Here is a 26,153-nt window from a genome sequence, read left to right on the forward strand (position 1 = left end):
TGAATTATGCCACTTATATGCTGAGATCAGCACACAAGCAGAGATTTTAAGCAGCTTGTCGTGGGACCTTATGAACCAGAGAGTATAATGGGAGCCATTATTCCAGTCTTCAGTATCACAAGATTTTTCAGAATCATTCTAATATGCTATATGCTGCACAAAAACATTAATTATTATTATCAATGTTGAAAACACTTGTGCTGCTTAATATCAGTTTTATATTGGAATGATTTCTGAAGGTTCATGTGAGACTGAAGACTGTAATGACTCTTGAAAATTCAGCTTTATCATCACAGGAATAAATTAAGTTTTTATAACATTTAAATAAAAAGCAATTATTTTAAATTGTAATAATATTTCACAATATTACTAAAAAACCCTTAAGTTATTTCAAACTTTTGACCGGTAGTGTTAGGTATACAGTTTAAACATTTGCCAACCATTAGAGAATCTTTAGAAGTAGCTTTAAGTCGTTCATTTGATATAAGGTGTGTGAAATGCAAGCTTTACCCTGGAAGTATAAAAGGAAACACATTCAGCACTGGACAGCTCCACATTCCAGCAATTTTAGCAAACAGAAATCTGAATCTCACAGCATTCAACCAAATCCCAGATTACTTACATTCAGATTCATCTTTCATGTCTGCTGTCTGTAACTGCATCCTTCAGAACAAGGCTTTAAAAATAACCTAAAGCTTATTGAGTCACTATAATGAATTCAACAAGAGTAAAGTATCCTATTATTTAAGCAGAGATTCAAAAAAATGGATTTCCTTGTTTATTTTGTGGCTTGAAATAAAAATAAGCACCACTTCATTGATTGTTATTTGCACAACAATGCATTGAGTCTTTAGAGTAAGATATTTTAAATGTCTTTGTTTCAAAAAAAAAAAAAAAAATCTTGTTAGAGTAGATTATAAAGTATGGGAATTTAACTCTAAGCACAGGTGGGATATTTTTAAAGATGTTTCTTGTTTGTTGATTGATTTATCAATTTGAGTCCAGCTCAAGTTAAACTTTGCTTCCTTATTTGTAATTGTCTACACTCAGACTAACCCTCAAACAAATTACCAAATGGATAAACATGAAGAAAATATGACACCCCCCCCCCCCCCCCCCCCCAAAAAAAAACAAAAAAACAAATCTATCATTATTTACTCAATTTAGGCTTCTATTAATTTTATTAATATTTTAATGCCTTTATGACTCATTGTATCGTCTGCCTTTTGGTTACCTGTATTGTCAGTGGAAGGACAGAAACCTTACAGGTTTAATTAAAAAAAAAGAATCTCAATTTGTGTTTTAAAGATTAACCAAAGTCTCCTGAGTTTGGAATGGCACGAGGGTGAATAAGTGATGACAGAATTTTCTCTTTATGATGAATCTCACAAATAGACAAGCACAGCCTGAAATTCTGTAGTGTTGTAGTATTTAGAAAGAACAAAAGCATGATACTGTACCATCAACATTTCTATAAACTTTCTGAAAAATGAGCACTTTGGATCCTTTTTGCCCTGTTTTTGCTTGTTGTTTTGTTTTGGATTATTGTTTATATTTACTTAAACTGCATTTTGATCTAATTTAGCCTTCTCCTGGTATTCCGTGACAATAGGAACGTTCCTGTTTCGGCATCCACAGCACAGTGCCTAGCATTATACATGAAATTCCACAAGGATCTGGCAACTACTGAGTAAATGGTGAGTAACCTGTGAAAACAAAAATGTTATTTTTATGGAAGCTGTACTTCTACAGTCCTGTTCAACATGTACATACTTATAGTTATTTCAATAACTGTGTAATAACTAGGCACTAACCCTAAACCTAACCTTAGCCCATAATAACTACCTTTATATTACGCAGTTATTGTGGTAAGTACACCAAGTAATTGATTTTGAACTAGACCGTGGTAATTCTTGTTTCAGTATGCAATTGTTGTTCATAAGTGCGGTTATGATAAAAGAACGCCCCCTGCTGTTATTAAAGCAAAATGCATAACCAATTATAGGAATAAATGGGAACTAAATCTGTAATACAGGCGCGAGTCCTCCGAGGATAATGGAAGGACGCCCTCTGCTGATATTAATAAAAATGGAAGCATTATATGATTCATTAGAGCTACAAATGATTACACATTCAGAACCTGTGGTGGTATTTAAAATCCAAAAACGAAAAACTACAGATAATTCACTTTATAACAGTTAAGGTTTTGTAAAGTTTTAGGACATGTATGTCTATGGTAGATTGTGTAAATAACATGGTATATGAACGTATATTCTCATATATATATATATATATATATATGCAAAAGATGTATCATTCAATGGTTAGTCATTAGTGTGATTTAGAAGAGTACACTGACTTAAACATACAGTGGCACTCAGTTACTAATATCATATAGATTATGCCAACTTGCAATATTGTGACAGGAAAAATACATCAAAAATGGTCCTTAAAACACATTTTTCAAATAAATCTGGTTTGTTTCTGTCTGTTTGAAGTGTTCTGCTAACAGCTGTGAAATGGGGAAGGCCATGACCTCATGGAAATGAACTGCACAAAGGGATCCTTTGTACAAATGAACCTCTCATTCGTCTCAATGTTACTGCGAAAACATTGTGTGAACTTCTCTGCCACCAACCTGGGGAAAATTGGAACTACTTGTCTTAAAACAAAAACTTGCAGGAGAAAGGATAGAAAGAAAGAAAGCTATGTTTAGACCAGGATCTGTTTTATTTAAACAATGTTCATGCTTTGTTAAATGAGGCTTGTTAACATGATGTCTGCGTGGCTCCGCACTCACAGGCAACCAAACACAAATCATGGATTCTGGCTTTCTATAAATATACAATTTGTAGTTTAAGGCTTGGTCACATTAGCAAAACTGGCAAAGAACCTCCATTGTCAATAGCAAAGTGATGCATGAAATACAGCTTACTCAGAGGTCACTTCTAAAATAAACATCTCCTTCAGTCCCCATAGCAATTGTAATGAAAAGAGTGACCTGTACATTCTTCAAAAATTCTCCACGTGTTCCACAGAAGGAACAACAGTAAAATCCCATTCACACCAAGATATAGTTTCCAAAACCATTCAAAATTTTAAACAATAGCTGAGTCTTCACCACAACTAAAATGGTACATAGGAACGATATTGTTGGAATCACTTTCAAAACGTTTTTTTGCAGGTGATGACTGATGAAAACATTGACATCCAATCAGAATCCACGCAACTTTAGAGAGCTTGAGCATGCAAAGCAGAGTAGATGAACTAACTGGCTGCATGTGCTCAGAGTAAACAGACATTATTGTGTATTGATGATATGCTAATATAGTTAACTTAATCTTAATAGTTATAGTTTACAGATTTGGAACAACTTGAGAGTGAATAAATAAAGCATTTCCTGTTAAAGATGAAGTATTGCTCTAAATCCACCATAAAACCTGAAACCAAAGTTCCCAGTTTCCCAGCAGAAGAAATGACTTTTCCTTGTAACATTTACTGACAGTTTAGGCAATTATGAGTGTAATTTTTTTTTATTGAAGTCATATTCCACAGAAGTGTTGGAAAGTATTTATTGTGCTTTTTCACAAAATATAGACTGCCACCAGAATAAACATTTTCTGTAAAAACAGCAGGTTTTCTTTTTCTGTATTTTAATTTTTTTTATTCCATATTTCCAAAGTAGTAATGTGTTTCATTAATGACTTTCATACTTGAATTCTTTGCATGGAAATACTCCAGTAATTTTATTCTGTATGACTACATGTGCTTAGAACGTAATCATCTGTGCAGTGCTGATCATATTCGATTCTAATGAAATTATTGCAAATCAAGGCTAATCAAAGACCTTTGTCTTACCCATTCAAATATTTTTCTAATTCATGAAACCTTTATTAGACCGAGAGAAAGTTAGTTGCAGTGTACTTTAAATCTATGCAAAAACAGCAGAGTTTTTCCAGTCTGAGTACACTAGGAAACCAGTGAAAGTGCTGTCTGTCTTCGGGCTGGAGTAAAAGCCAGTGTACTCGCCCAGGGCCATCTGTACCCACACCTGATCTCCTGGAATCAAGTGTGCTAGTGTCCCTCCAGACAGAGAGGCTGGTTTGGACCAGTTACCAAAGATCTGAAAGTAGGAGGCCATGGTGTGTCCATTCTTTATAAGGTCAAACTGCAAGCTGGAGCGGTAGACTGTGGCGTGAACGGTGAAGTAGTAAACGCCTGGCACTCTGCAGGTGAATCGTCCCGTTTCGGGATTGTAATCCCCCTGCTCATTCAAAATGATTTTGTCGAAGCGCACCGCGTCCCCTACCACCAGTGGGCTTGTGCGGGACTCAGACAGTTTGGCGCTAAAAGCTGATTTGGGGGCCACCGCACACTCACCCGGGCTTCCTCTCTCTCCCTTTCCTCCTGGATCCCCTCGGTCTCCTGTAAGGCCCCTCACACCCGGCTGACCTGCGATAAGCATCATGGAATTTTCATGTTCCACTATTGACATTCAATAGAGTGCTGCAGGGATGACACATTTTTGTAGGCCAGAACCTGGAAACGAGCACTTTAGCACTTTCCACCGTTCTGAAGTCAACAGGCTTTTTAATTGGGTTTTTGGTTGAATGCCTGAAATAATGTCTGTGGTTAACACAAGATTAAGATATTTTCACGGTTGGAACAGAAAAATAGTATGTGCTTTCCATACATAATAAATCATATTTTTGTTACAACATGGAATTAATCTTTTGTTTTTATCCTATTGTTTACTATATTTATTGTGTCTTTCTGAGTTTAGGTTCTTTTGCTGTTGTAAGCTGTAAGGAACTTTGAAATAACTGAAATCATTTGGCGAAGTGATGTGGGCATGTGATGCGGTCAAGAACTGCCTGAAACTAGGCTACTTTAGCCTTGCATTTCCCTGAAAATAATTGCACACCTTAGAACGTTTGTCAACCAATCAGATAGAAGCAATCGACAACCCTGTAGTAAAATGAGGAATAAAACATGTAAGAATCATAAACTTTCAATGGAGATAATTTTCTGCAATAATCCATAAGACTGGAAATATCCTATTGTTTTTTTTTTGTTGTTGTTGTTGTTGTTGAAGGAACCAGGGTGATACTAATTTCCTAAAAAAATAAAATAAAAAAAAGTCATCACTGCAGCACTCAATGGGAGGAGAAGGTGAGAAAAACATCATTGAGGTTGTTATTTTTGTACCTGGTTCTCCTCTTTCCCCTGTTTCCCCTTTCTCTCCGGGTTGAGCATCACGACCGTCTCGTCCATCCCTGCCGGGCTGACCAGGGCTGCCATGCAACCCAGGGGATCCTGGGATACCTGGGCTTCCTGTGCAAAAACTGGGGATCTTGTTGTCTTCAAGCGAGTTGGAACAATGTACTGCAATAACAAGCAGCAATGAAAGAGGCCATGTCTGCAGAGATGTCATTGCTCAGTCTGTGGAGAGAAGAAAGGGAAGAAAAAATAAGCTTTATAAGCTTGTATCTTATTTCAAGATGATTTTAGCATTATTGAGACTGAAAATAGACATATGGCATGAAGTCTGGACATAATGTGAAAAGCACAACTACTAAGAGTTGTATGATCTCACCGTTTAGTCAATAGGGTGAGTCAGAACATCGTAATTACTAAAGCACAAGCTCTGCTGTGTTAGTGTAAATGCAGATGAAGAAGACTTAGCTAAGGAATTCATATCATATAGTCTACAGCCTACTCAAGCACCATAAAAGTACCAAAAGTTGACTGCATATTTTCTGACTCTGGATATATTGCACAAGTCATATGGATCACTGTTATAGTGGTTTTATTTATTTTAGAGCCTGACAGCCTCAGTCCTGATTCACTTTCATTAATATTGAAAAGAGTGATGGTGGAAGCTCAAACACTGAACAATATTTTCCTATAGAAAATTGTTTAACACTGGTTGTGGGACAACATTTGGGGAAATATTGTTGTCCTAATATGCATTCTCTGTAGATTTATTTAGTAATTCACATTTCCTTAAAAATGTACATATCATCTACAGTTTGAGGGATTGAAAACTAAGTTGGTGAATAACAAAAATGCAGAATGTGTTAATAATTACTATAATACATATGACTGTCAACCATCTGTCATTGATGAGGTGCTGAAGGCAGTCAATAATCAGCCTGCAAACACACAGTCTCTTCAACAGGATGTATTCAGGGCTTGTCAGCTCTCATAATCCTGCCTAGAACAAAGCATTTCCAAGATTTTATGCCTTGCTGTAAATCAGCAGGCTCTGCTCAAGTCCGCTGTCTGTCTAACAGCTGTTTCTTATAAGTTGAAGAGAAACTGCTGATGATTCACCTTGAGACATACAACCAGACCACCAAAGCATTCTTCAAAAATTCTGCATAATCAGTTAAAGCACTTCTATCTTCAGTTTAATAGAAACGTGTTCAAGGACATCTGGACAGTTATCTCTCAGGACCTTGTTTATGTATTTTGGTTCTAAAAGCTTAGAGAAGTTGAAACTGTGAGCCATGTTAGGAAATAAGAGGAATGACTGCCAAAGAGCGCAGAACAAATACCGTCATTCCAGTGTCAACTGAATAGTCTGGTTTCCAAACAAAGCACATTACTCACTCATATGCTTCACATCCATTATTATTGCAGCATTGTGTTATTGTATAGAAGGCAACAAATTATTGCAACAAACTTTTAACATTGGGGTACATCCCCACAGTTTCACAGCAACATTTACACTATACTACAAATTAAACTTTAGGTTGAAATATGGGAAGAATCAGTTTTCTTCTTCGGTGCTTATCTTGGAACTTAAATGCATTATAAATGGGTATTGACTGTCATTAATCATAAATTAGTACACTGTCCGAAAAAAAAAAAAGGTACAAAAGCTGGAAGTTTGGGGACCAACCTTTCAAAAGGAATACCTTTGTCCCTTATTTACCCCTAAATAATGCATACTGGTACCTTAGAGGGACATATTAGCACCTAAATGATACATAAGGTATTGTGTAGGAAAAAAAGCTCATTTCTCAGTTTTCAAATATTTGCCTCCAGAAATGTGATTTGCAGTAAACAGAATGTTTGTCAGTCTCATTTACTGGAAGTAAATGACCGAACTTAGATTCAGAATGAGCAGTATTGATAAAAAATATTGACAAAAACAAAAGTTACATAAGAGATTGGATAATCTTTCCATTTAGAGACTCCATAGTAAGGAACATTACTGGTAAAAGTTTCCATAACACTTTATTAGTGAAAGCAGTCAGACCCCTTATGACTAAACAAAATTTTAGTTATGGAAAAAAAAATAATTCAAACTCACCATTTACGTTTTTTGAGGCTTCACTGGATTGACAGTCTTGAGCAGGCGAAAGAGAAACGAGCAGTGAAACTCCTCTTTTCTTTTGTTGTCCAAGGCGTCTGGGGAAAAATGAGCACTCCTAGTCTTCAGAGGAAATGGGAAGCTATTGGAAGCCAATTAGAAATAGGGAGGCTGGGAGATGGGGAGGGAGAAAGAGGGATCATCCAAAGGACGGAGACTAAACGTTTGTAGCTTGTCCAACTTTATAAGCATAAATATTATCTGATACAGTAGAGCCCTAGAGATGTGGTCTTGGGCGCCAATGAAGTCTGACGAGACCCGTGTGCATTTAATTAGTGTGGGGTTTACAAAGGAAAGATGCCAGTTCATTGTGGCTGACAAATTTGTGAGAAATAAAATGTTTAGGGATTACAGCCCTGTGGTCAAGTAAGAGATTGAACTATTGGGGCTTTAATAATACAAAGCATATTTTATAAACAGTTTCAATGATCATGTGACACGGCCGCTTCATGTAAAGAAATCTTCTGGATTCATAGTCGCCACATCAAGAGAGAGAAAGAAAATACTCATTGCATTTGGAAATGTATGTGGTTATTTCTGAGTGAAAATCTGCAGACATGAATGAAAGATGATGGGATGTGCTGATGTGGGTGGCAGTTCAGACACATGGTTCTAGTTACTCTGGTAGCTTTATTAAGATGGAAAAGCTTCCCCATTTGGGGTATCCAGGCCTGTCTAGAACACTTATTCAGCTTTTTAATTCTCATTATAGGTCTAATGGCTCATAAACCACTTCTGGCAAACTGCTAATGGCTCCTCCTTGTCTGTTAAAAAACAAGTCAAAAAACAGAGGCATCAGCTGGACTGGAACTAGACACCCTTTTCTCAATCTTTTGGTGTGAATGGTTTCAATAAAATGTTATATTTTTAAATTGTAATGCTAGATTATTTTTTTGTGTCTAACATCATAAAATTTTAGTCTCTCTAACAATTAAAACTAAGCAGATTTTTTTTTTGGGTTGTACCTGCAATTCAAATTTTTTGCATGTAAAACCAAGGCCAAAAGTGGTTCTGTTTTCTTCAATAAAACCCTTTTTGCAAGACCTGTTTTATGTTATGACAAGTTGACAAAATTTGTTAAACAGTTTAGAGCAGACAGAAATAAGAAATCTATTAGTTTAAACTTGAGCAGCTCTTTCCAGCAATGTGATCCTTCAGATGGATCTGCAGAGCTGTAGGTGCTACACAACCAGAAATGGCAAATTAGTTCTCACGTTGTTGTTTTTTCTCTTTGTTGTTTAAGAATAATACTATCTGCTGCAGTTCCTTCTTGTTGGTTAACATGACTGGTTGGGTCAAGTTCATGAACAACAATATTGAACAAAAACATAATGGTTCTTTTTTGGCACTCATAGTTCAGTGAAGAACCTTTAACATTCATTGAGAATTTCCACTGCACAAAAGGTTCTAATAGTTGAGAAAGTTTCGTCAGGATATTTAGATTCTTTGGGAAACCCAAAATGGTGGCATTGCTGTGAAATTCCCTTTTGGAACCATTATTTTGAGTGTACCATGCCAACATTTGAGGTCCAAAATGAAATATGGGTCTTGATGCAAAACCAGAAAACTTCTGGTCTAACAATTCTAGGAAGTTAAAAACGACACTATATCAAGTTTGAGCAAACGAGACATGTTTATTATTTAAACTATCACTTAAATAAAAAAAGTGCATAGAAAATAAACATGATTAGAAATTTTCCTTTTTACAGTTGTTATGTACAATTTTTTCCTCATTATACATTCATCCTTAAGTAGTTTGTGGTTGAATATTTTAGATTGACAAATTTTCCTTCATTTTTCTGTGAAATGGTAAAACACTGATGAGGCAACTAGGAGAAAAAAATAAAAATAAAAACCTTTAAACTGTCAGTATTAACATCAACATGATTTCTAGAAGCTACAGGGGAAAGGAAGTGTTGATAAGACAATGGAAAACTTCAGTCCTCCAAGAGGAACGAGTTAAAATCTCTCTCTCTCAAGACCTCTCTGACTCCCAAAAATACCTCCAATGGTCCGCAACTCATTTCTGTACAAAGTGAACCATGTTAAAATTCCAAAAACAGGGAGCGCAGTCACCTGCTCTCAAAAGGAGTTTTACCTCAGTGTACATCTAGAGATGTTTGCAGAAATAAATAAATAGAATGGTTACCATTACTCATTACAGAACATCACATAAGAAAAAGTACAACTTAAGAACCAATAGGAGAGAGAGGTATAGGTGACATGGCTGGGTTTAGGCAAGGACATATTTTTCCTGATGTCCACAAACTGTTAAAAAGTACATAGTAAAATAAAGCCGACTACACCATCAAAAGCAAACAAATTATCAATGCTCAAAAAGTTTACAACCACATTTTACACGAACTCGTTTCATAATATAAATACCGCTCCTTTCCAAATAAAGTTAAAACAAATGAACAAATTAAAAGAAAAAAATAACTGCAATGCTCCATTGAGGGAACATACACAGGCACAGGAAAACTGGTACTTGATTTTGATATTAAAATGATGCACATTAGTTACTCTAAAGTTTATCTGCAACACAAAACCATTATAGATTATACACTGAACATTGCAATTAACCATTATGAAGCTGCTGTTTGCTACTGTAACTAAGTTTGTCTGTCCATTCCGTATATTGTGTAGATATTGAAGTACAAGTTACTATTAATACACGTTTAGTTTATATATAGATCCATGTATATTGTGTATACATATATACTGTTGATTATAATTACAGGAGAAGGTGTGGTACCACTTGCGTGGCGTGGAAGAGTAAAGTCCAGGAAAATGACAGAGCATGTCTGCTTCTGAAACACTGACCGAGCGCTGTTACACCAGTTTATGGAGCATCGGACGTTGTATTGATGTCTGTGCAGGAGTCTATTACAAAGCCCTTAGGATTAGTAACTGCTTTACAAAAAAAATATATTAATAAAATAAAAATCTTATTTTGTTAGACTGAGCAATAATTTCTGTAGAACCCTGCTGTATAATCCTCTTATTTTATGCAATAAAAAGCTGTCCTGTATCTTCCCAGCCTTTCATGTTAAAAAAAAAAAAAAAAAAAAAAAAAAGAAGAAAAAAAAAATTCTACCATACATTCAACAACGGCCTAGCTGCAGAGTTCAGCACGTCCTGTTCCACAGGAGTGCCAGGGCGAGAGGAAAGTTGGGCGAGACCCCCAAGAATCCCTGAAAAAGATGGCTAAACTGCAAATTCTGATCAATAAAAACACGTACACAAATATGAGGCAGCAGCCAACAAATGTTCAATGTGAGGCAACGTACAGAACTCTGATCTTCAGTGCCATAGTCAAAAGTGAAATGCTGGGAAAGGTCAAAATTATTGCAGCCTAGGTACAGTGAGGGAGTGAGGGGGTCTGCAGTGGCCAAGAGAAAAAAAACACAATTGTTTTAGACTTAAACTTATGAGGCAATGAGACAAAGAGGAACTGGCCTTGAAAGTGGCTTGCTAAGGAAGCCACGGTTACACAAAGCAGCTTCGTCTAGAGGTATGTACAGATCCCGAGCCATTCTGCGATACCCACATACTCGTGCTACAGCATCCCTTTAAAAATCATCGTAACTTTACATGAAATATAAAACAAGAGACAAATTTCAAGTGGAATCTGTTTGTGCCCTAGTTAAAACAGCTTTGAACGTTTCTCCATAGTCTGGAGCTCCTCGGCTGACTGTCCAATCAAGTTCTAACACCTAACATCCAAAAACTAAAACAACAACCAGAGAAATTTACACACAAGGCACCAAACTTCTGATCAGAAAGATGGAAGAACAAACCACAGAACATCCAAAAAAATAGTGAAGCCACATCTGTCTTAGCCTTATTCAAACAGGGGTCAAACTAAACTCGAGCTCTGAAAAGGGCACAGATGGGAACAGGTGTGAGGAGTGTCAACATTTACAAGAGAATGAAGAGATGGTACGAGCAAATAATGTGCATTGACTGAATGGCTGCCTGGAGCGTCCATGCAGTGCCAAGGCAACACGTGTTGAAGAAGACTGGGAAGAAGACTGATCTTCAGTGCACAAGACCATGAGGAAACAAGAGCCCTCCGCCCTCTCCTCCTCCATATATAGTGCTTTACAAGTCATTTTACATGGGATAGCCTCTGTGGCAATTCCTTGCATTACACCAATCTCTAAGAAAATATTTTGATATAACAAAATATACGGAATAAACTTTGGGACTTGTCAGTTGCTAGAATGCTAGAGAAGGATTTCATGCATCTTTCCTCCAAGTTTAGAAAACGCAAAGAGGGAATTTTAAGGGAAGATGGGCAGTTCTTGCATGTGATTTTAAGGCTGGCACTAAAAAAAAGGAGAGTCATATCAAACCGATCTGCACTTAGAAAAGCTCACTAAACCTACACACCTCTTTGAAATGATATTTGAAATGTCCATGCTTGACGTGGGTTGGCAATGAGAGCCTCTGGTGGACCGCACTCTGTGGGAACAGTAACTGCTTCAGTCTTTGGAATTGAACGAAAGATTTGGGCTACAAAAACAAAAAATAAGATCAACTAAAAAAATCTCGAGACAGTGCTATAAAAATGTTTGGACAAAGCATTAGTGTTCTAAATCTATTATTTCCTACAAAAATGTTCGTAAAATAAATACAATGTATTATTAAAAATATAAATACCATTGTTAAGTGCCATTCACCAATGAGTGCTTTTAGTCATTTGTATAGAAAAATATACATATTATTTACATTATTCAACGAATGATATTTCTGTCAGTGACATGAGACAACGAAAATAGTCATGTTTTAAATTGCCTCAAAAAAAATCTGCTACGGGACTAGGGAGTAAAAAAAAAAAAACTCACTAATGGTGAGATACAATAAATAGACTGGAAATAGCATTTGGACTCAAAATCAATTAAATCCTACAATGTTTCGTAGCAACATGCAAATTATACTTTTTTGAAAATACAGTGCAATTAAGCTACCAAATTGCTCTGGTCCATTGGCTGTCAGTCCACCAGGGTCTCAACCTGCCAGCCACACATCTCACAAGCCCTTCATGGCCTACTCTTCCTAACACATTTCTTTCTACCACTGACAAAAAGAACATCATCATCTTTCTTCAGACAACCTATTTCTGGGACCACTGCTCCCCCTAGTGTTTCCCCTCATCATCTCTCCTATGAGATATTTACAGTGTATTCCATACAGAGAATCAGGTCCAGCTTGGCAAGGACGACCATGGATGCTCTGAAGGCTTCGATGTACATTCAAAAAGGGAGAGATGTCTAAACAGGTCAGGCTAAAAAAAGGATTATGTATCATCAATCTAAAAACATTAAATCTTTCCCTTCCGAAATTGCACTTTGGTGTAGAATGGAACGATGTGGCAATTTTTCAGCAATTTGTCACACTCTGTAAATAAGAGCAGGCCAGACTCGACTTGTTACAAATTTAAAACTTTTCACAATTTCCTTTTAAAAAAAAAACAAACAAAAAAAGATAATATACAAAATTTAAGAATGATGGGGCACTAATCTCTTAAATTGGGCATTAATAAAGGGGACACAAGGGCAATCTTCTCCATTGCGACTCTACTCAATTGTCTTTTCTAAAATCGAACAACTTAAGAGGCACAAAACCATTAACCTTCTGATAACCTGAGCCTGCTTCAGTAAAAACTTTTAAAATGTCTCTTCCCTGGCAAGTATACACTCTTGATAGCATTCACAGACAATATTAGTTTGCAAGTTTGCTTTCAATTGAGGAACTTGCGACACTTCTTCGCCCTGCAGTTGCAAGGCAACTTATTGCCTGGTTCTTCGATGGGGAACTTGTAATCGTACGTGAGCTCCTCGCCTTTATAGATTTTACGTGTGGCAAAGATGACAATGTGCTTCTGACCATCAACATTGACCACGCGGGAGTAGCAGTTGGGCTCGCAAGAGTGGTTAATGAATCGGGCTGCGTTGCCGTGCATGGTGGCATCCACCACCTCGTAGTCATTGATACGAAACATGTAGCAGCCAATGCCCTGGATAAAAGCAAAAAAAGACAAATCCATGAGGAACACCGGTGTGATTGTTTTAAATTCACTCCACTGATAGACTAAGTATTAGATTTCTACCTTGCTGTCATAGTATTTCTCCCGCTTGTCAGTGAGGACAGAGCGAATGACATTGCCAGAATACTCAATCACCATCTCTCCAGCGTCAATGTTTTTTTTGCAGAACAGACCTCTGCCGTGTATGGCTGATCTGCAAGCAATACATAGAATGCAAAAGATGGTATGCTTTTCATTCCTCAATCCAATTTTTTTTGGTTTGAATAAAAAAGCATTTATACCTGTAGACACCCACAGCCTCCCTGGACACGTTCTTTAGGTGCCTGAACCTCATAGGCAGTGGCAAGTCCATGCTGGTGGCCCGTCTGTGAAAACACCGGGTGTTTTGATGTTTTAATCCAGAAGTGAAAAGAGGTTAGTATAGAGTGAGTTAAACCCAGAACACACCAAGCCGATGGTTAGTTTTTGAGCATCGTTTGACTTAAGTTTTTTCAGTTGTTCCTCACTGTTGGCTCTAGTTGGACACTGTCAGTTGTTTTTCGGCCAAATCTGTATGTTGATTCGGCACCGGAGCTCGTTGGTGAAAGCGATCTGCGATTGGCTATTCAACTGACGAAAGCAAACCAATGACGGAGTAAACAGGGAATGCAGAGACACTTGATGTTATTCTATCTGTTTCTTTCTTTATCAACAAGACGATGACCCAAGGGCTGACAATGCCAGTTTAATTTGCAGCTTAACAAACATGATTGAAAAAAGTTACACGAATCTGTCAATAATGAGCGCTGCTGGTGTGAACAACAGTACAAGTGCTGCTTGCTTTGCATATCCATAGTTCTAGCTTTTCGGTTTTCTTTGTTTGAATGCTGAATACAGACTACTGCCGCCTGCTGGAGTTATGTTCTCTCACGCAAGTGCAGATCTTGCACATTAGCTGGCTGCAGACGATGCGAGGCAAGCCACAGTCGGCTTTCCTCAGCGCTAGTTTTTTGCCATTGGTTTGGTGTGTCCCTACCCTCCGGTTACTCACCGAGCAGACTTCTGCAATATCTCCTCCTCATCTTCCTCCTGGGGGTTATATACAGGAGGTTGACGGTGTTTGGATGCCAGGAAATTAAACATATCCAAAACTGATCGCCTAAAATAAATTCAACAGATGAAAGTTAGAGAACTGTTTTAAAAAGCGTGTTTTAAATAGTTCACAATCACAACATTGCATTCTTCATTATAGAAAGGTTTAAGATTTTAAGGTACTGACAAAATAAACACTGATCACCCTGGCCATGACACACACCTGTGGTACACCGCAGCACGGGCAGATCCGTGAGGGTTGACAGGAGGATCTTTTGGCTCCTCAGGTTTGTGAAAGCGGAACCTGTAGTTTCGGCAATGCCTGGCTCCATATAGCTGCTCCAATAGAAAAACTACAGCATCGTGAACCACACCCAGCATCTTCAACCCATTTACTCCTGAAAGTTGATGTGAAATACAAGATGCCCTTGCCAAATTAACATGACTGGTAAAAACAAAGGTGTAAAGATTAAAATAAACACTGTAATAAGTTCTTACCATCAAATGAAAGTGCCTTGAGTCTAGCATTGGACCGGGCTTCTTGCACTTTATCTGTCAGGGACTTCCAGGCCTCTGAAAGGTAACAGGAAAGAGGAAATTCATTTCACAGAAGACTGACTGTACTTATCAAAGAAATGAACATCATACTCCATACTGGGTCTATAACTCTGCATTACACTTTATATTAATCTCACTTACCCTCAATACTTTCACAGCGAATCTGAAATCCGTCATCACTGCAGATTTCAAATATGAGCCCTTTCTTAGGCTTGTAGTCCAGAGAGGAGTCTCTCCCACTGTCCCTCCGATCAGGTGTTTCCACTGAAAATGCATTAGATCCTTTCCCATCACTCTTGCTAGGCAGTCCTGCAAAAAAAATAAAAAATTAATGATAATAATAATAATAATAATAATAATAATAATAATAATAATAATAATTAAAAAATGCATCTATTAGCCCCGTGACATTGAACAAAGAGATGGACAGCCAGACATAAAATTTTACCCACCTGCAGTCTTTGGCTTCTCATCATGAGAGTCCATGGTTGTACGTTTAAGTGAAGAAGAATCAGCTGTCTTAGTGGCAGAGTCACTGTGAAGAAAAAAAAAAATTATTTTAATAAGTTAGATACAACGAAGTAAACTGAAAAGTTAAGACTGAGCTTCTTATAATTGTTTACCTCGTTTTTGAACCGGTTTCATTTGACTGCCCTGTATCCATTGGCTCAGGTGATGAAAGTTCCCGGTCCCTACAATAAACATAACTTTTAGCATGTTTAAACATTTTCTTTTTACATCAATAAGCAATATGCATTATAAATGTCAGGCTCTTACCCTGGGAAATATGATAATTGAATTGCAGATGTGTCAACAGTTGGTGTATCTGACTGAAGTCCTTTGCGTTTCTTTCCACTGCTCTTATCTGGGCTTGGTCGAGGTCTTTTGGCCTTTTGCTTTCCCTTCCCAACCGCTGTGGATGCAGCTCCAGCAGGTAACTTTGAGGATTGTTGCTGATGCGGTGGTCGAGAAATAGGAGAGGTACGTGAGCTCTGAGTGAGGACGCCAACAACATGACTTTTGTTCAGGTCTTGAGTGATGGGATTAGGAGCAAGAGTTACTTGACCAGTTGAACTGCCATTTGGGTCGAAGTTTTTATCTGCCAGGACTCGACTGACTGGGTGTTGGAGATGAACGCTGCCCTCTTTCTCCACCTGCTGGTTGACAGACATGCTTATGCTTTGGTTTTGGGGAAACACACAGATGCTACTGGCAATGGATGTCTGGGCAGGATTAGTAAGATGAGACATCATGGGGGTTCCTGAATGAAGAACCATCTGTTGCTCTGGAAGGCCTAGGTTGTGAGGGTTGGCTTTGAAAAGAAGGTTACTTATAGATCCTGTGATCTCAGTTGAACTTATGAGGCCTGGGGCGCTCAACGATACAGAGTTTGCTCCCAAAAAGTTTCCTGGTGCAGTGGGAGGCACCGACACCACATTCAAAACAGACTGACTTGGGTTAAGCCCTGACATAGTGCATGGGAGCAGGTGAGTCGCAGAATCATGTCCCAACGTGCCAGGCTGAGTTGTGGTTGAAATGGGCATGGGCTGTGGAAGGAGAGTAGGCTCCAAGTACATCACCCCTTGCTTTGGCCGTTTTATAATGTTAGGAATCTTTCGATGAGGTGTTGCAGTTGCAGTTATAGTCCCAAGTTCCATCAAGCCTGTCTGAGTAGGGATTCCTGCAGCAATCTGTGAAGGTGACAAGTTTATGAGGGTCATATTGGGCCCAACATCGGAAGGAGCAAGTGTAGGTTGGGTCTTTGGACGAGCTTGTTTTTTGCTCTTATTGCTCTGAAGACGAGAAATTAGGCGCTTCTTGCCATGTCCAGAGGGGAGCATAGTTGGTGCTGGGGTGATGGATGAAGCACTAGATACCATAGCAACACCAGAGGCATGATCATGCCTATTTCCTGCCTCTGTCACACCAATCTGGGGATCGTGGGAGGCGACTCCTATGAAGAGGCCTGATGTGGTGCTAGGAATGACTGACTGGAAACCTGTCTGAGTAGTGCCTGTGAACGCATGGATTTGTGGATGATGAGATACAGGCACTAAACCTTTGCCGCCAGCAGAAAAAATTGACTGAGAGGTGGAGATACTACCACTGAGGCCTGTCAAGACAGGGGCACTAGTGTTCATGACACCTGTCGCACTAACAGATGGTGCAATCTGGATCTTTTGAGTTACACCATTGGGAAGGGTTTGCAATAAATAGAGTGGCTGCAGATGCTGGTTTAGCACTATTAGTTTCTCTGGGCCAGGCTTCAATTGAGAGGCAGCAGCTTGAACAGCAGAGCTTGCAATCGGAGCAGGGCCTGAGCTAACAGTGGCAGCAGGGATGAACTTCTGACACTGGAGAGGCAAGGTGGGTGAGCTGGCAAGACCTGGCGTGCTACTATTTCTCGTCAGATCTTGGTTCCCTGTCTCTCCCGCAGGTGCTACTCCAGGACTTGTGATATGGTCACCATCAATGCGTGCAGAAATGAAGTGTTCTGGAGTCATTTGACCTTCTGGAATCTGGGAATCGGCACATCTGTCCTGTGGGCTCTTGCTGGATGCAGTGGACCCTGTTCTTGTTTTTTTCCCGCTTTTCTCGACTCCTGATTCCTCTGTGGCCAGAGCCAAAATGGTGCGGTCAGAGGTCTCAGAGATCAGCGAGCCATGATTTTGATTATTTACAGTGGGACTTCGAGTTGTCAGCACAGAGAGGTCAGAGGGCAGCTCAAGGGGAAGACCAAACGATTCTTCAACAGCAATGGAGGTGTTCACCCCACTCTCACCAGGTTCAGCACTGGCCAGTGGCTGAGTGAAATCTTCAAAAAGCATGTCCTTTCTTTGGTTAACATCCACCCCGTAACTCTCATCTAAAGAGAATGGTTCAGCAGAAGGAGCTCCTGTCTGTTGTCCCAAAGCCTGCATTGAAGGAGTATTGAGTACAAACTCCATAATATCAGAGGGTAGGATGTTACCACAGTCATCACTGTTGTTGTTATCAGAGTCAGACTTGAGGAGATCTGTGGTGAGTGACAACTGAGTTTCAAGGGGGTCTTGTCCTTGTGTTTTCGCACTCCCTAATGGAAGACAGTTATCCTTTTGATTTTTACGACTGTTCCCACTTGGTGTATTTTCTGTCTCCTTCCCTGAGTCAATGCTTATTTTATCTGTCCTGCTTTCTCTACCTTTTCTTTTTGTTGAACTTTTGTTTGTTGATGAAGTAGTAGCAGTGGTTGTGCTGCTGGTGCTTATACTAACATCGCTCTCAGAACCGTCATCCACACCATCCAGCTGGCCAATTTGTTGCAGCTCCAAATTCTTGGTTGCTGTTGACACCTCATCACTGTCATCATCTTGCTCCTTCGCCTGATCCCTCAAGAACCTGTGGATCTGCGACCCTCTTCCCAAACACTGATCAATACCCGCAATAGGTGGAAGACCAGAGTTGGGGTTTATTATAGTGCGCGTGAAGTTGTAATAATATGCATCCTTATTTGAACCAATTCCTCCTTCTTCATCCTCTCCACTGTCTCCTGAAGATGATGTGCTCATATCATCTGCCCCATCAACTTGTCCTTCAGCTGAACGCTTGCTGCTCCCAGTGCGCTTTTTCATGGAGATTTCACCAGTTCTGTAGAAGGGTATGTCTTCCTCCCCATACGATCGCACACCATAGAAAGGGGTTAGCCCAAAGAACATGTTTGATCGAGCACGGGCACTCCGCCTTGGGTATCTGCGCTTTGCTGAACCTGCCGAACCATCACTATCCTCCTCATGGTGCTTATCAACGCTGCCTTCATCCTCTAAATTATGGTCCTCCCCATCATCTGCACATTGGTGGTCCATGACGTGCTCCTCAGAATAATCTGGGTGAATGTGGCTGTCTGATTCTGAGCTTTCAGAACTTGCAGATGGTGAGAAAACCATAGCCCGAGAGGACCTTTTTTGGGGGCCCTGGTTGCTAGGGGTTACCGAAGTGTACGTGTTTGTGTTGCTGACAGCTGGCATGCTGACAGCTTTGGTTCCATTAGGATCCATTTTTTGAGACATTAGAGGCAGCCTCTCAGTGTGTTTCTTTACCACTGGAGTAACTTCCTTACTTGATTTAGGGTGTACCTGTGGTGGTCTAATACCTCTTTCAGACCCTGCTTTCGGCTGAATAGCATCCATGGCTGAACTATGCTTTTTCTCAAAGCTAAATCTCTCTTTGGACTTGAATGGCTTCTCCATTTCTTTCTGATCAAATTTATTAACTTCCACCTTGCTAGACCCCGTGTTGCTGCTCAGTGCTGTGGCTTTATTGCTAGTGTTGTGAGGAGGTGGACCCTGCCCTTGTGTTTTGACATTACTGCTTTTAGAGTTGCTGTTAAGAACTGGGTTTTGAGCAGACTCTTTTCTTTCTTTTGAAACATCCCTGCTCACATTCATTTTGACTTTGGAGTGTTTTTCTTTGGTGCTAGAAGTTCCAAGACTAGCAGTGACAGCAGCACTTGTCTGGAAGCCACGCTTTAGGTCCTCCTCTCCCACCTTGGCACCAGATGAAAAGAGAGGCTTCATTGCTGCTGCCGCAGCTGGACCAGACGCATAGCAGTGAGACTTCCTACTCCCACTTTTGCTGTAAACTGGTTGTGGAGACACAGTCTTTCCTGTGTCTTTTGATGTCACATTTCCTTCCTTGACTGGATTAGCTTTGTCCTTAGGAAGTGAGGCAAGTGGATGACTGGACATAAAAGTGACTCCGGCTGGTAGGTCAGTATCTTTTGTGGATTGTTTCCCTTTCTCGGTTTTCAAACTGCCACTTCCTCTCTGATGTCCTGTCAATACTGCAGTTCCGAGAGGTGGTGATACCTGGCTTATGCTAACTGGTTGCAATGACTTCAAACTCTCACCATCCGACTGCTTTTTGGTTGCTTCTCCACTACCTTCTATTCTTTCAGTGAAACCAAAACTGAGACGACGCTGTGCCCCAGTGTTCACTGTATTTGCCTCTTGATTGTGAGATCTCTCTCCAGATGGTGCTCTTCCTTTGTCTGTGTCCCTGGTTAAAGTTTCCTTAGAGGTTGAGGACAGGGGGGCAGATAATTTACCTGTCTGAATGGATACTGTGCCTCCCTGTTGAGGAGAGGAAACCTTTTGCCTAGATTGTTGAGCAGAGATGGAGGAAGTGCTGTGTCGACGAGATCCAATGCTTCGTAGAGTGGAGCTCAGCAGAGGGTCCCCCACAGTCACAATTTCATGGGCTGAACTACTAAAACCATCTAATGGGGGGAAAACATATTGAATAACATTCAGAAAAGCCTTCAAAAAAGGAGTTATAAAATATAAGCAATATAAAATATGAGCATTTAAATATATATAACTCCTACCTGGGGAGGGGAGTGGTCTGGTTGAGGGAGAACGATGACATGGTGGGTAGCTGGGGTGTCTGTTCCTAAAATAAACCCTTGGTTTTGGTGTGAAAGGCACATTTGATGGTTTTGTGGAATCTGTGGGTCCAGGCAAAGCAGCGTCCACTTCAGCTGAAATGTTTAATAATGATTCGTTTTTAAAATTCCAACAAAATGTTGGTGTGATAATAACAAATCTAAATCTGCTTACCTGAAAGAGGTGGAGGACTATGAGCAATTGTGTGGTTCTCTTCTTGAGCTGCTGTGTTATTGATAGTTTCAGTCATAGAGGGGCGGCACACTAAGATTCTACATTTATAGACACATCGTTTGCGGGCATCTAGAGTGCTCCAGTAGACCCTTGAGCATCTGTGTAAATACATCAGGTGGTTACTGCAGTTCATGTCTTGTTATGTTTATTGAAATACAATACTATAATTTCAAAGACTTACTGGTAGCCCACAGGAAACAACTTCCTCTCACAATCGGACAGTTCAGTTAGCATACCAAGACAGTCGATGGTCATAGATCCTGTACCAAAAAAAAATGTGCTATTTAATTTTGATGTGTTGTACTTTATTACTCATCAACGACAAGCACCCTGCAAAGACATACAGACCTATCATCATGTGGATGTTATCTGATTCAAGCCCATTAACAAACTTTCTTCTCAGACTGATTCCCTCAAAGTCCACAAGGACCCTCCGAGTAACTTCAAAGCCTGACTCTGGCACCACCAAAAAAAAAAAAAAAAAAAGGTTATTTATTTGCAATAAATCCAACACTTTACAACAAATATGTAATCATTAGTGCATTACTTGCTTGCATGTATTGTTCCATACCTCGCCCTTTATGAGATCTCTGTGATGCTGACAGTAAACCTTCTTGTCCTCTAAAAAGGCACACTTCTGCTGACGTGCACACATGAAATGGTAGTTGTTGGTACAGGAGGTCAGACAACAATTCACCGTGGCTCCAGGTTTGTGACAATTCTCACATTGCTGAGAAAACAAAGCATAATGCAATCTATTTTTGGATGCAGAAAGATTTGTTGCATATAGACTTTTTTAATAGGCTTGTTTGGTAACAAAGATAATCACACAAATGCATATTACGGCACTGTAATTTAATGAACAAACACGGCACATGGCTTAGATTATGCACCATCTTTTTGCCTCTCCTGACTGCCATATGGACATTTTTGAGTGCACCATCAACATCCTCGAAAACCTCAGATGACCACAGTGCGCAGTTCACATGGGTCCACTCATTCTGGCCAATATAAAGCAGTCTCCCACAATCCTAGAAAACAAAGTACCATACAATATCTGACAAAATGATCATGACTGAAATAGTATAAATCGACATCTGTACATGCTAATGCATTCTTTTTGGTGGATGATTACTCACATTTGTGTTCTCATCTCCATAATTCAGACAAAGCGCACATTGTCTGTTGTCACCTATACCAGGAGGAGGTGGAATATCAGGGCTGTCTTCAAGGCTGTGGTCTGAACACAAAAGAAATATTCCTGTGTAACTTATAAACATACACTTTAACTCTCTCTTCTATTTTTCTCAGTTAAGACAATGTAATTATTTAACTCTAACACACAATGTTACATATCAGTAGTTCCTATACACGTTTGTATTTATAGTGCTTAAAAGCGACTTTCTCACCATGGATAAGCATGGGTGGAGGAGGAAGTGGTGTGAGGGCAATCGGGGAGTCAGGTTTCCCAGGTGCTTTAGGATGGGGAGCCGGAATGATCTTTTTCATTAGCACAGGCTGCTCAGCCCTGGCTATCTCCTCCCTCTCCTGCCACTGGGCATAGTTGTGATCCAAAGAAGGGGGCAACACAGCATTGGGAAGCAGTCCACTACTGCAACGATACAACAATTACTTGTTAGCCATGTCTCTGTTACATAACATTAGTGTTTGATTAAAGCATTTATAAGAACAGCATTGACTTGATCTTTGAAATCTTTTGTAACATTATAAAATGTCTATACCAACTTATCACTTTTTATAAGTTTGATACATCCTTCCTGAATTAAAGATTAAATTCTTTAAAAAATTTTAATGATTATTTTCAACTGAGCTGCAAATTTTGGAACCGTAGTGTAGGCTCATTCAGAAATAAGGTGCCAATGACAAAAGTGCATAATCTGATAGCCATAACTCCAAAGAGAAATAACATTAATATTTGTGTTTTCTCTTTAAAGAGACAGTATTGAATGTCAGACATGCATGCACACAAACAAAAAAAACTTGCTTCACTGCTGTTAATAATTCATGGCAACAAATGAAGTATACAAACAACCAAACCAAATGCCAACCACAAGACTTGTCAAAGCACCCATGTGAAATGTGACACTGCCTGTTGACCTCAAACAATGGAACTAGACCATACAGGCTGGATTCCCTAAGGAAAGGTGATATTTCTGCTCTAGAGGAGAGCAAAGAATAGACAGACACTCGCTGGTGAGTTTGTTCTCAATGCTCATATACTAGCTTAACTGGTCCCTCTATTCACTATCAAACTAAACTTACAGTTTGTTCCTTAATTTATTTCTGCAAGTTGTTTCTGACAAAAGAATTTAAATAAAAGTATCAGTCAAAGTTAAAACGGCAAACAAATTGAAACAAAGCATTAAATAGACATGGGAAAGACTCACTTTGGAGAGACTTTGCGCGCCTCCCAGAATTTGGACTCCTTCACCTTGTACCATGGAAAAGTCCGCTCCATTTGCTGTAACAAATAACAGTGACAGTGCAATAAGAAATAATGATGTAGGACTGCAAGACACTCTATTGTCAGAACTGTGTCCACCAGCTTTTTCTCACCCGAATAAAATAGGACTTGAGCATGCTGTTGGCCTTCCTGCTCTCTAGCTGACCTCCATCTGAATTGATGGCTGTCTGGATGATTTTCACAATGTCATCACTGAACTCCAGCTGAATAAGAGAAGCAGAAAATGACACCTGGCTCTCACATGTATTTGACCGCTATCTGAACCCTGCTGCAATAGAGGCTCAAAACACGGCAGGTAATCGTTCAAAGAAGAATAGAAACATAAAAGCTACCTTTTTTGCTTTAAACTAATTCAAAAAGGAGATACTCAAAAACTCTTACCACAGATTTATAGCATTCAGAATCCATTTTCTTCTTCACAGACTCCAAATCGAGCGGTGAATCATTAGGTGGAGAGACCTCCGTCAGCACTGGGGGGTCAGGGCCCTCTGGGGAACGGCGTGAGGGAAGGCTTTCTTCTGTCTCTGGGTTCAGCTCAGGTGGCTTCATAACCGCCTGAGACAAAGAAAATCGATCAGTAGGTTAAGTATTGAAAATAATGCTGGTGGGAACGTCTAGGACTCCAGATGGCAACTCACCTGTCTGTAGCGAAGCAGGTGAGTAGACGTGCGGGAGTTGAGCAGGGCAGTGAGAACTTGCCGCATGGACTTCTGAATTTCTTTCTCCAAGACAGTGCGCCACTCAGCAGGATGGGGCTCAGTGCAGTTTGCGCAGGTGTAGGCCACGGTCTCGGGCAGGTAAGACAAGACCTCATACATATCATCTAAATATAAAAAGGAAAGATCATGTTTGGATTGTAGTATTACAGAAACATCCACACTGCAGAATGCTTTCTTCTCTGTTTATCAAGCATATCCGCCTATTAGATCTTAACTTAAGATTTGCACTACCATACAAAAAAAAAAAAATTCTGTAATTAAAATCAACCAAATATTAGCTGATTTTGTTAGATTGTTAGTTTAATCTCATGGTACCATGTAATATCATGTGACAGATAAGACAGAAAAACATGTGACAGAAAAACTGATAACTCACCTGTTAAACTTTCACAGTTTGCATGGACCCAGCAATCACACTTCCTGCACTTCATCATTTTGCTATCACAGTCGTCATCATCATAACACTTACTACACAGCGGGCAGACGTTGCCTAGGAGGGAAAAAACATTTACACAGTTTAGCAATAGTTTAAAGGCATAGAATAAACATCCAGAATGAATAGCACTGACCTTTAGCTAAGAGTTTGGCACAGTCATGACACAAAGAGAAATCATGTGACCACTGAGCATCCCAGGCCTTCCCTGGTTTGGTGGCTCCACAGCTCTTACAGCGCACACACTTGGTGCAAATCTGCGGCAGAAGGAAAAATAATTATGGGAGAATGCAGCAAAAACCCCACAGATGTTACAGACATTAAGATTGAGAGTGTGTAAGTACCCAGACTCTTTTCTTCTTGGTGGGTCTGGTAGGGTGGTTGGGTCCCAGGCACTCAGGGTGATAGCTATTTCGGCACTTGTCACACTCCAGTAGCTGCTAGAGGATTACAAAAAAAAAAAAAAAAAAAAAAAACATTTTAAAATTTTGATTCCATCTGAGTATTGAGCGTTTGTCATTTATAAAGGTTTCGGAGGCCGCTAGGGGCTTATAAAGAGAAATAAACCCAAACTTGAAAGTTGCTTAGTCGGTCATCAAGTGCACCAAAAGGAAATGATAATTCCAGAGAGCTGACAAGTATCTGCCTTTCATAAGGAGGTATTTTTTACTAGCACATACCAAATGAGGACATTCATACATGCTTCAAATATTAAACTTTTCCATTTATCTTTAACCATTACATCAGAATCCATCCCATCCTTTAAGATCTGATGGTCATATAACTTAAAACTGCGTGAAATATACTCTTTAGGAACAATTACATAAATATGTTTCATAATATACTGGTTACTGTGGTATGTTAAAACTTATTCCTATTAAATATGAAGGTTTTAATACATTCCTCCCTCTGTTCCAACACTCTCTTCCTTTAAAATCAATTCTGTTATTGTTGGAAGCACTTTGCTGTTCCCATGATCAGAGACTCTGAAACACTAAATCAAAATGTCCTCAACGGTCTATAATTCTTTAGGAGAAAGTCTTGAAACATGCAAAATACCTGCCATTTAGTTACTTGAATAGTAATACTTCCATAAGTCTCAGTAATTAAAAAAAAAAAAAAAAATTTGTAATGCATTTCTGCATATATTTCTTAACTCTAAAGTGTCTCTGATCTATATTGTGACACAAATGCAACTGAATAGAAAAAGTCTTACTTTGGTTTTCTGATACTGCCGGCCACAGACAAGGCAAAAGCGGCATCGGCGACAACACCAGTTCTCCCACTGTTCCTCATGGGGCCGTTCGGTCTCCCCCAAGCAGAAAAGGTGGAAGGGTTCACAGCACACCTGGCAGAAAACAAACTGAAGACGAAAAACCATAAGAACATATCCAATCATTTTTGTATTTTCAGTTCATCAGCAATTACAAACAAAATATAGCCCACCTCTACATTACCGCTGCTGGCACAAAGAAAGCACACCACCCGCGGGGTGATTGGCACAGAGGTGAGAATGCTGAGCCCACCCATCTCCCACACATTCTCAATGTCATAGTCCTCCTTGAAATCTACTCTGATTCGATGCACTCCATCGCAGGGTGCTTTCTGCTTGGCGGTGCCCCTAGTCGAAGGAGTGCTCTTGGAGTTTAAAGTACTGCGGTCACATTTGGGTATCTGTTTCTCCTGTTAAAAAAACAAATAATAAATTTACATTACATCAGCGCATATGACACTTACAGTGTATTCAAGGTACATTTTATCAATATGTGCATCCCCTGGGAATTGAACCTGTGACCTGGC

The 26,153-nt window shown here is 39.6% G+C and overlaps 2 protein-coding genes across 4 annotated transcripts in view; both read right to left on the bottom strand.

The window, feature by feature from the left end:
• Positions 1-2,718: 2,718 nt before the first annotated feature.
• Positions 2,719-8,133, bottom strand: LOC109103198 (C1q and TNF related 5). The gene is made up of 3 exons (XM_019116568.2): positions 7,322-8,133; positions 5,209-5,442; positions 2,719-4,452 (listed from the first exon to the last, which is right to left on the bottom strand). The coding sequence occupies exons 2-3, from the start codon at positions 5,432-5,434 to the stop codon at positions 3,932-3,934; spliced, it is 747 nt and encodes a 248-aa protein (XP_018972113.1). The 5' UTR covers positions 5,435-5,442; positions 7,322-8,133; the 3' UTR covers positions 2,719-3,931.
• An 862-nt stretch (positions 8,134-8,995) lies between these two features.
• LOC109103205 (histone-lysine N-methyltransferase 2A-like) overlaps positions 8,996-26,153 on the bottom strand; it is a 30,977-nt gene continuing 13,819 nt past the window's right edge. Inside the window, exons 9-35 of one of the 3 annotated variants that reach the window (XM_042771159.1) lie at positions 25,800-26,036; positions 25,570-25,716; positions 24,698-24,790; positions 24,490-24,610; positions 24,297-24,410; positions 23,840-24,024; positions 23,583-23,756; positions 23,294-23,404; positions 23,125-23,198; positions 22,126-22,328; positions 21,856-21,956; positions 21,610-21,747; positions 21,288-21,446; positions 21,065-21,182; positions 20,898-20,976; positions 20,657-20,814; positions 20,425-20,577; positions 15,840-20,316; positions 15,686-15,754; positions 15,515-15,597; positions 15,204-15,371; positions 15,003-15,077; positions 14,728-14,902; positions 14,464-14,571; positions 13,715-13,798; positions 13,497-13,626; positions 8,996-13,403 (exon numbers count right to left, since the gene is read on the bottom strand). In XM_042771159.1, the coding sequence (XP_042627093.1) occupies positions 13,128-13,403; positions 13,497-13,626; positions 13,715-13,798; positions 14,464-14,571; positions 14,728-14,902; positions 15,003-15,077; positions 15,204-15,371; positions 15,515-15,597; positions 15,686-15,754; positions 15,840-20,316; positions 20,425-20,577; positions 20,657-20,814; positions 20,898-20,976; positions 21,065-21,182; positions 21,288-21,446; positions 21,610-21,747; positions 21,856-21,956; positions 22,126-22,328; positions 23,125-23,198; positions 23,294-23,404; positions 23,583-23,756; positions 23,840-24,024; positions 24,297-24,410; positions 24,490-24,610; positions 24,698-24,790; positions 25,570-25,716; positions 25,800-26,036 (8,010 nt within the window). In that variant the 3' untranslated portion in view covers positions 8,996-13,127. Of the gene's footprint in view, positions 13,404-13,496; positions 13,627-13,714; positions 13,799-14,463; positions 14,572-14,727; positions 14,903-15,002; positions 15,078-15,203; positions 15,372-15,514; positions 15,598-15,685; positions 15,755-15,839; positions 20,317-20,424; positions 20,578-20,656; positions 20,815-20,897; positions 20,977-21,064; positions 21,183-21,287; positions 21,447-21,609; positions 21,748-21,855; positions 21,957-22,125; positions 22,329-23,124; positions 23,199-23,293; positions 23,405-23,582; positions 23,757-23,839; positions 24,025-24,296; positions 24,411-24,489; positions 24,611-24,697; positions 24,794-25,569; positions 25,717-25,799; positions 26,037-26,153 lie in introns of all 3 variants that reach the window. The other 2 variants (XM_042771158.1, XM_042771157.1) reach the window with 2 other exon arrangements.

Source organism: Cyprinus carpio, chromosome A15, assembly GCF_018340385.1.
Source record: "Cyprinus carpio isolate SPL01 chromosome A15, ASM1834038v1, whole genome shotgun sequence".
Taxonomy (NCBI): domain Eukaryota; kingdom Metazoa; phylum Chordata; class Actinopteri; order Cypriniformes; family Cyprinidae; genus Cyprinus; species Cyprinus carpio.

Bases quoted from the DNA above. Each gene is read 5' to 3' on its own strand.
- LOC109103198 (XM_019116568.2), bottom strand. From the start codon at position 5,434: ATGACATCTCTGCAGACATGGCCTCTTTCATTGCTGCTTGTTATTGCA. The intron at 4,453-5,208 runs GTACAAAAATAA...TGCTTATCGCAG, and splicing joins AGGGGAAAGAGGAGAACCAG to GTCAGCCGGGTGTGAGGGGC.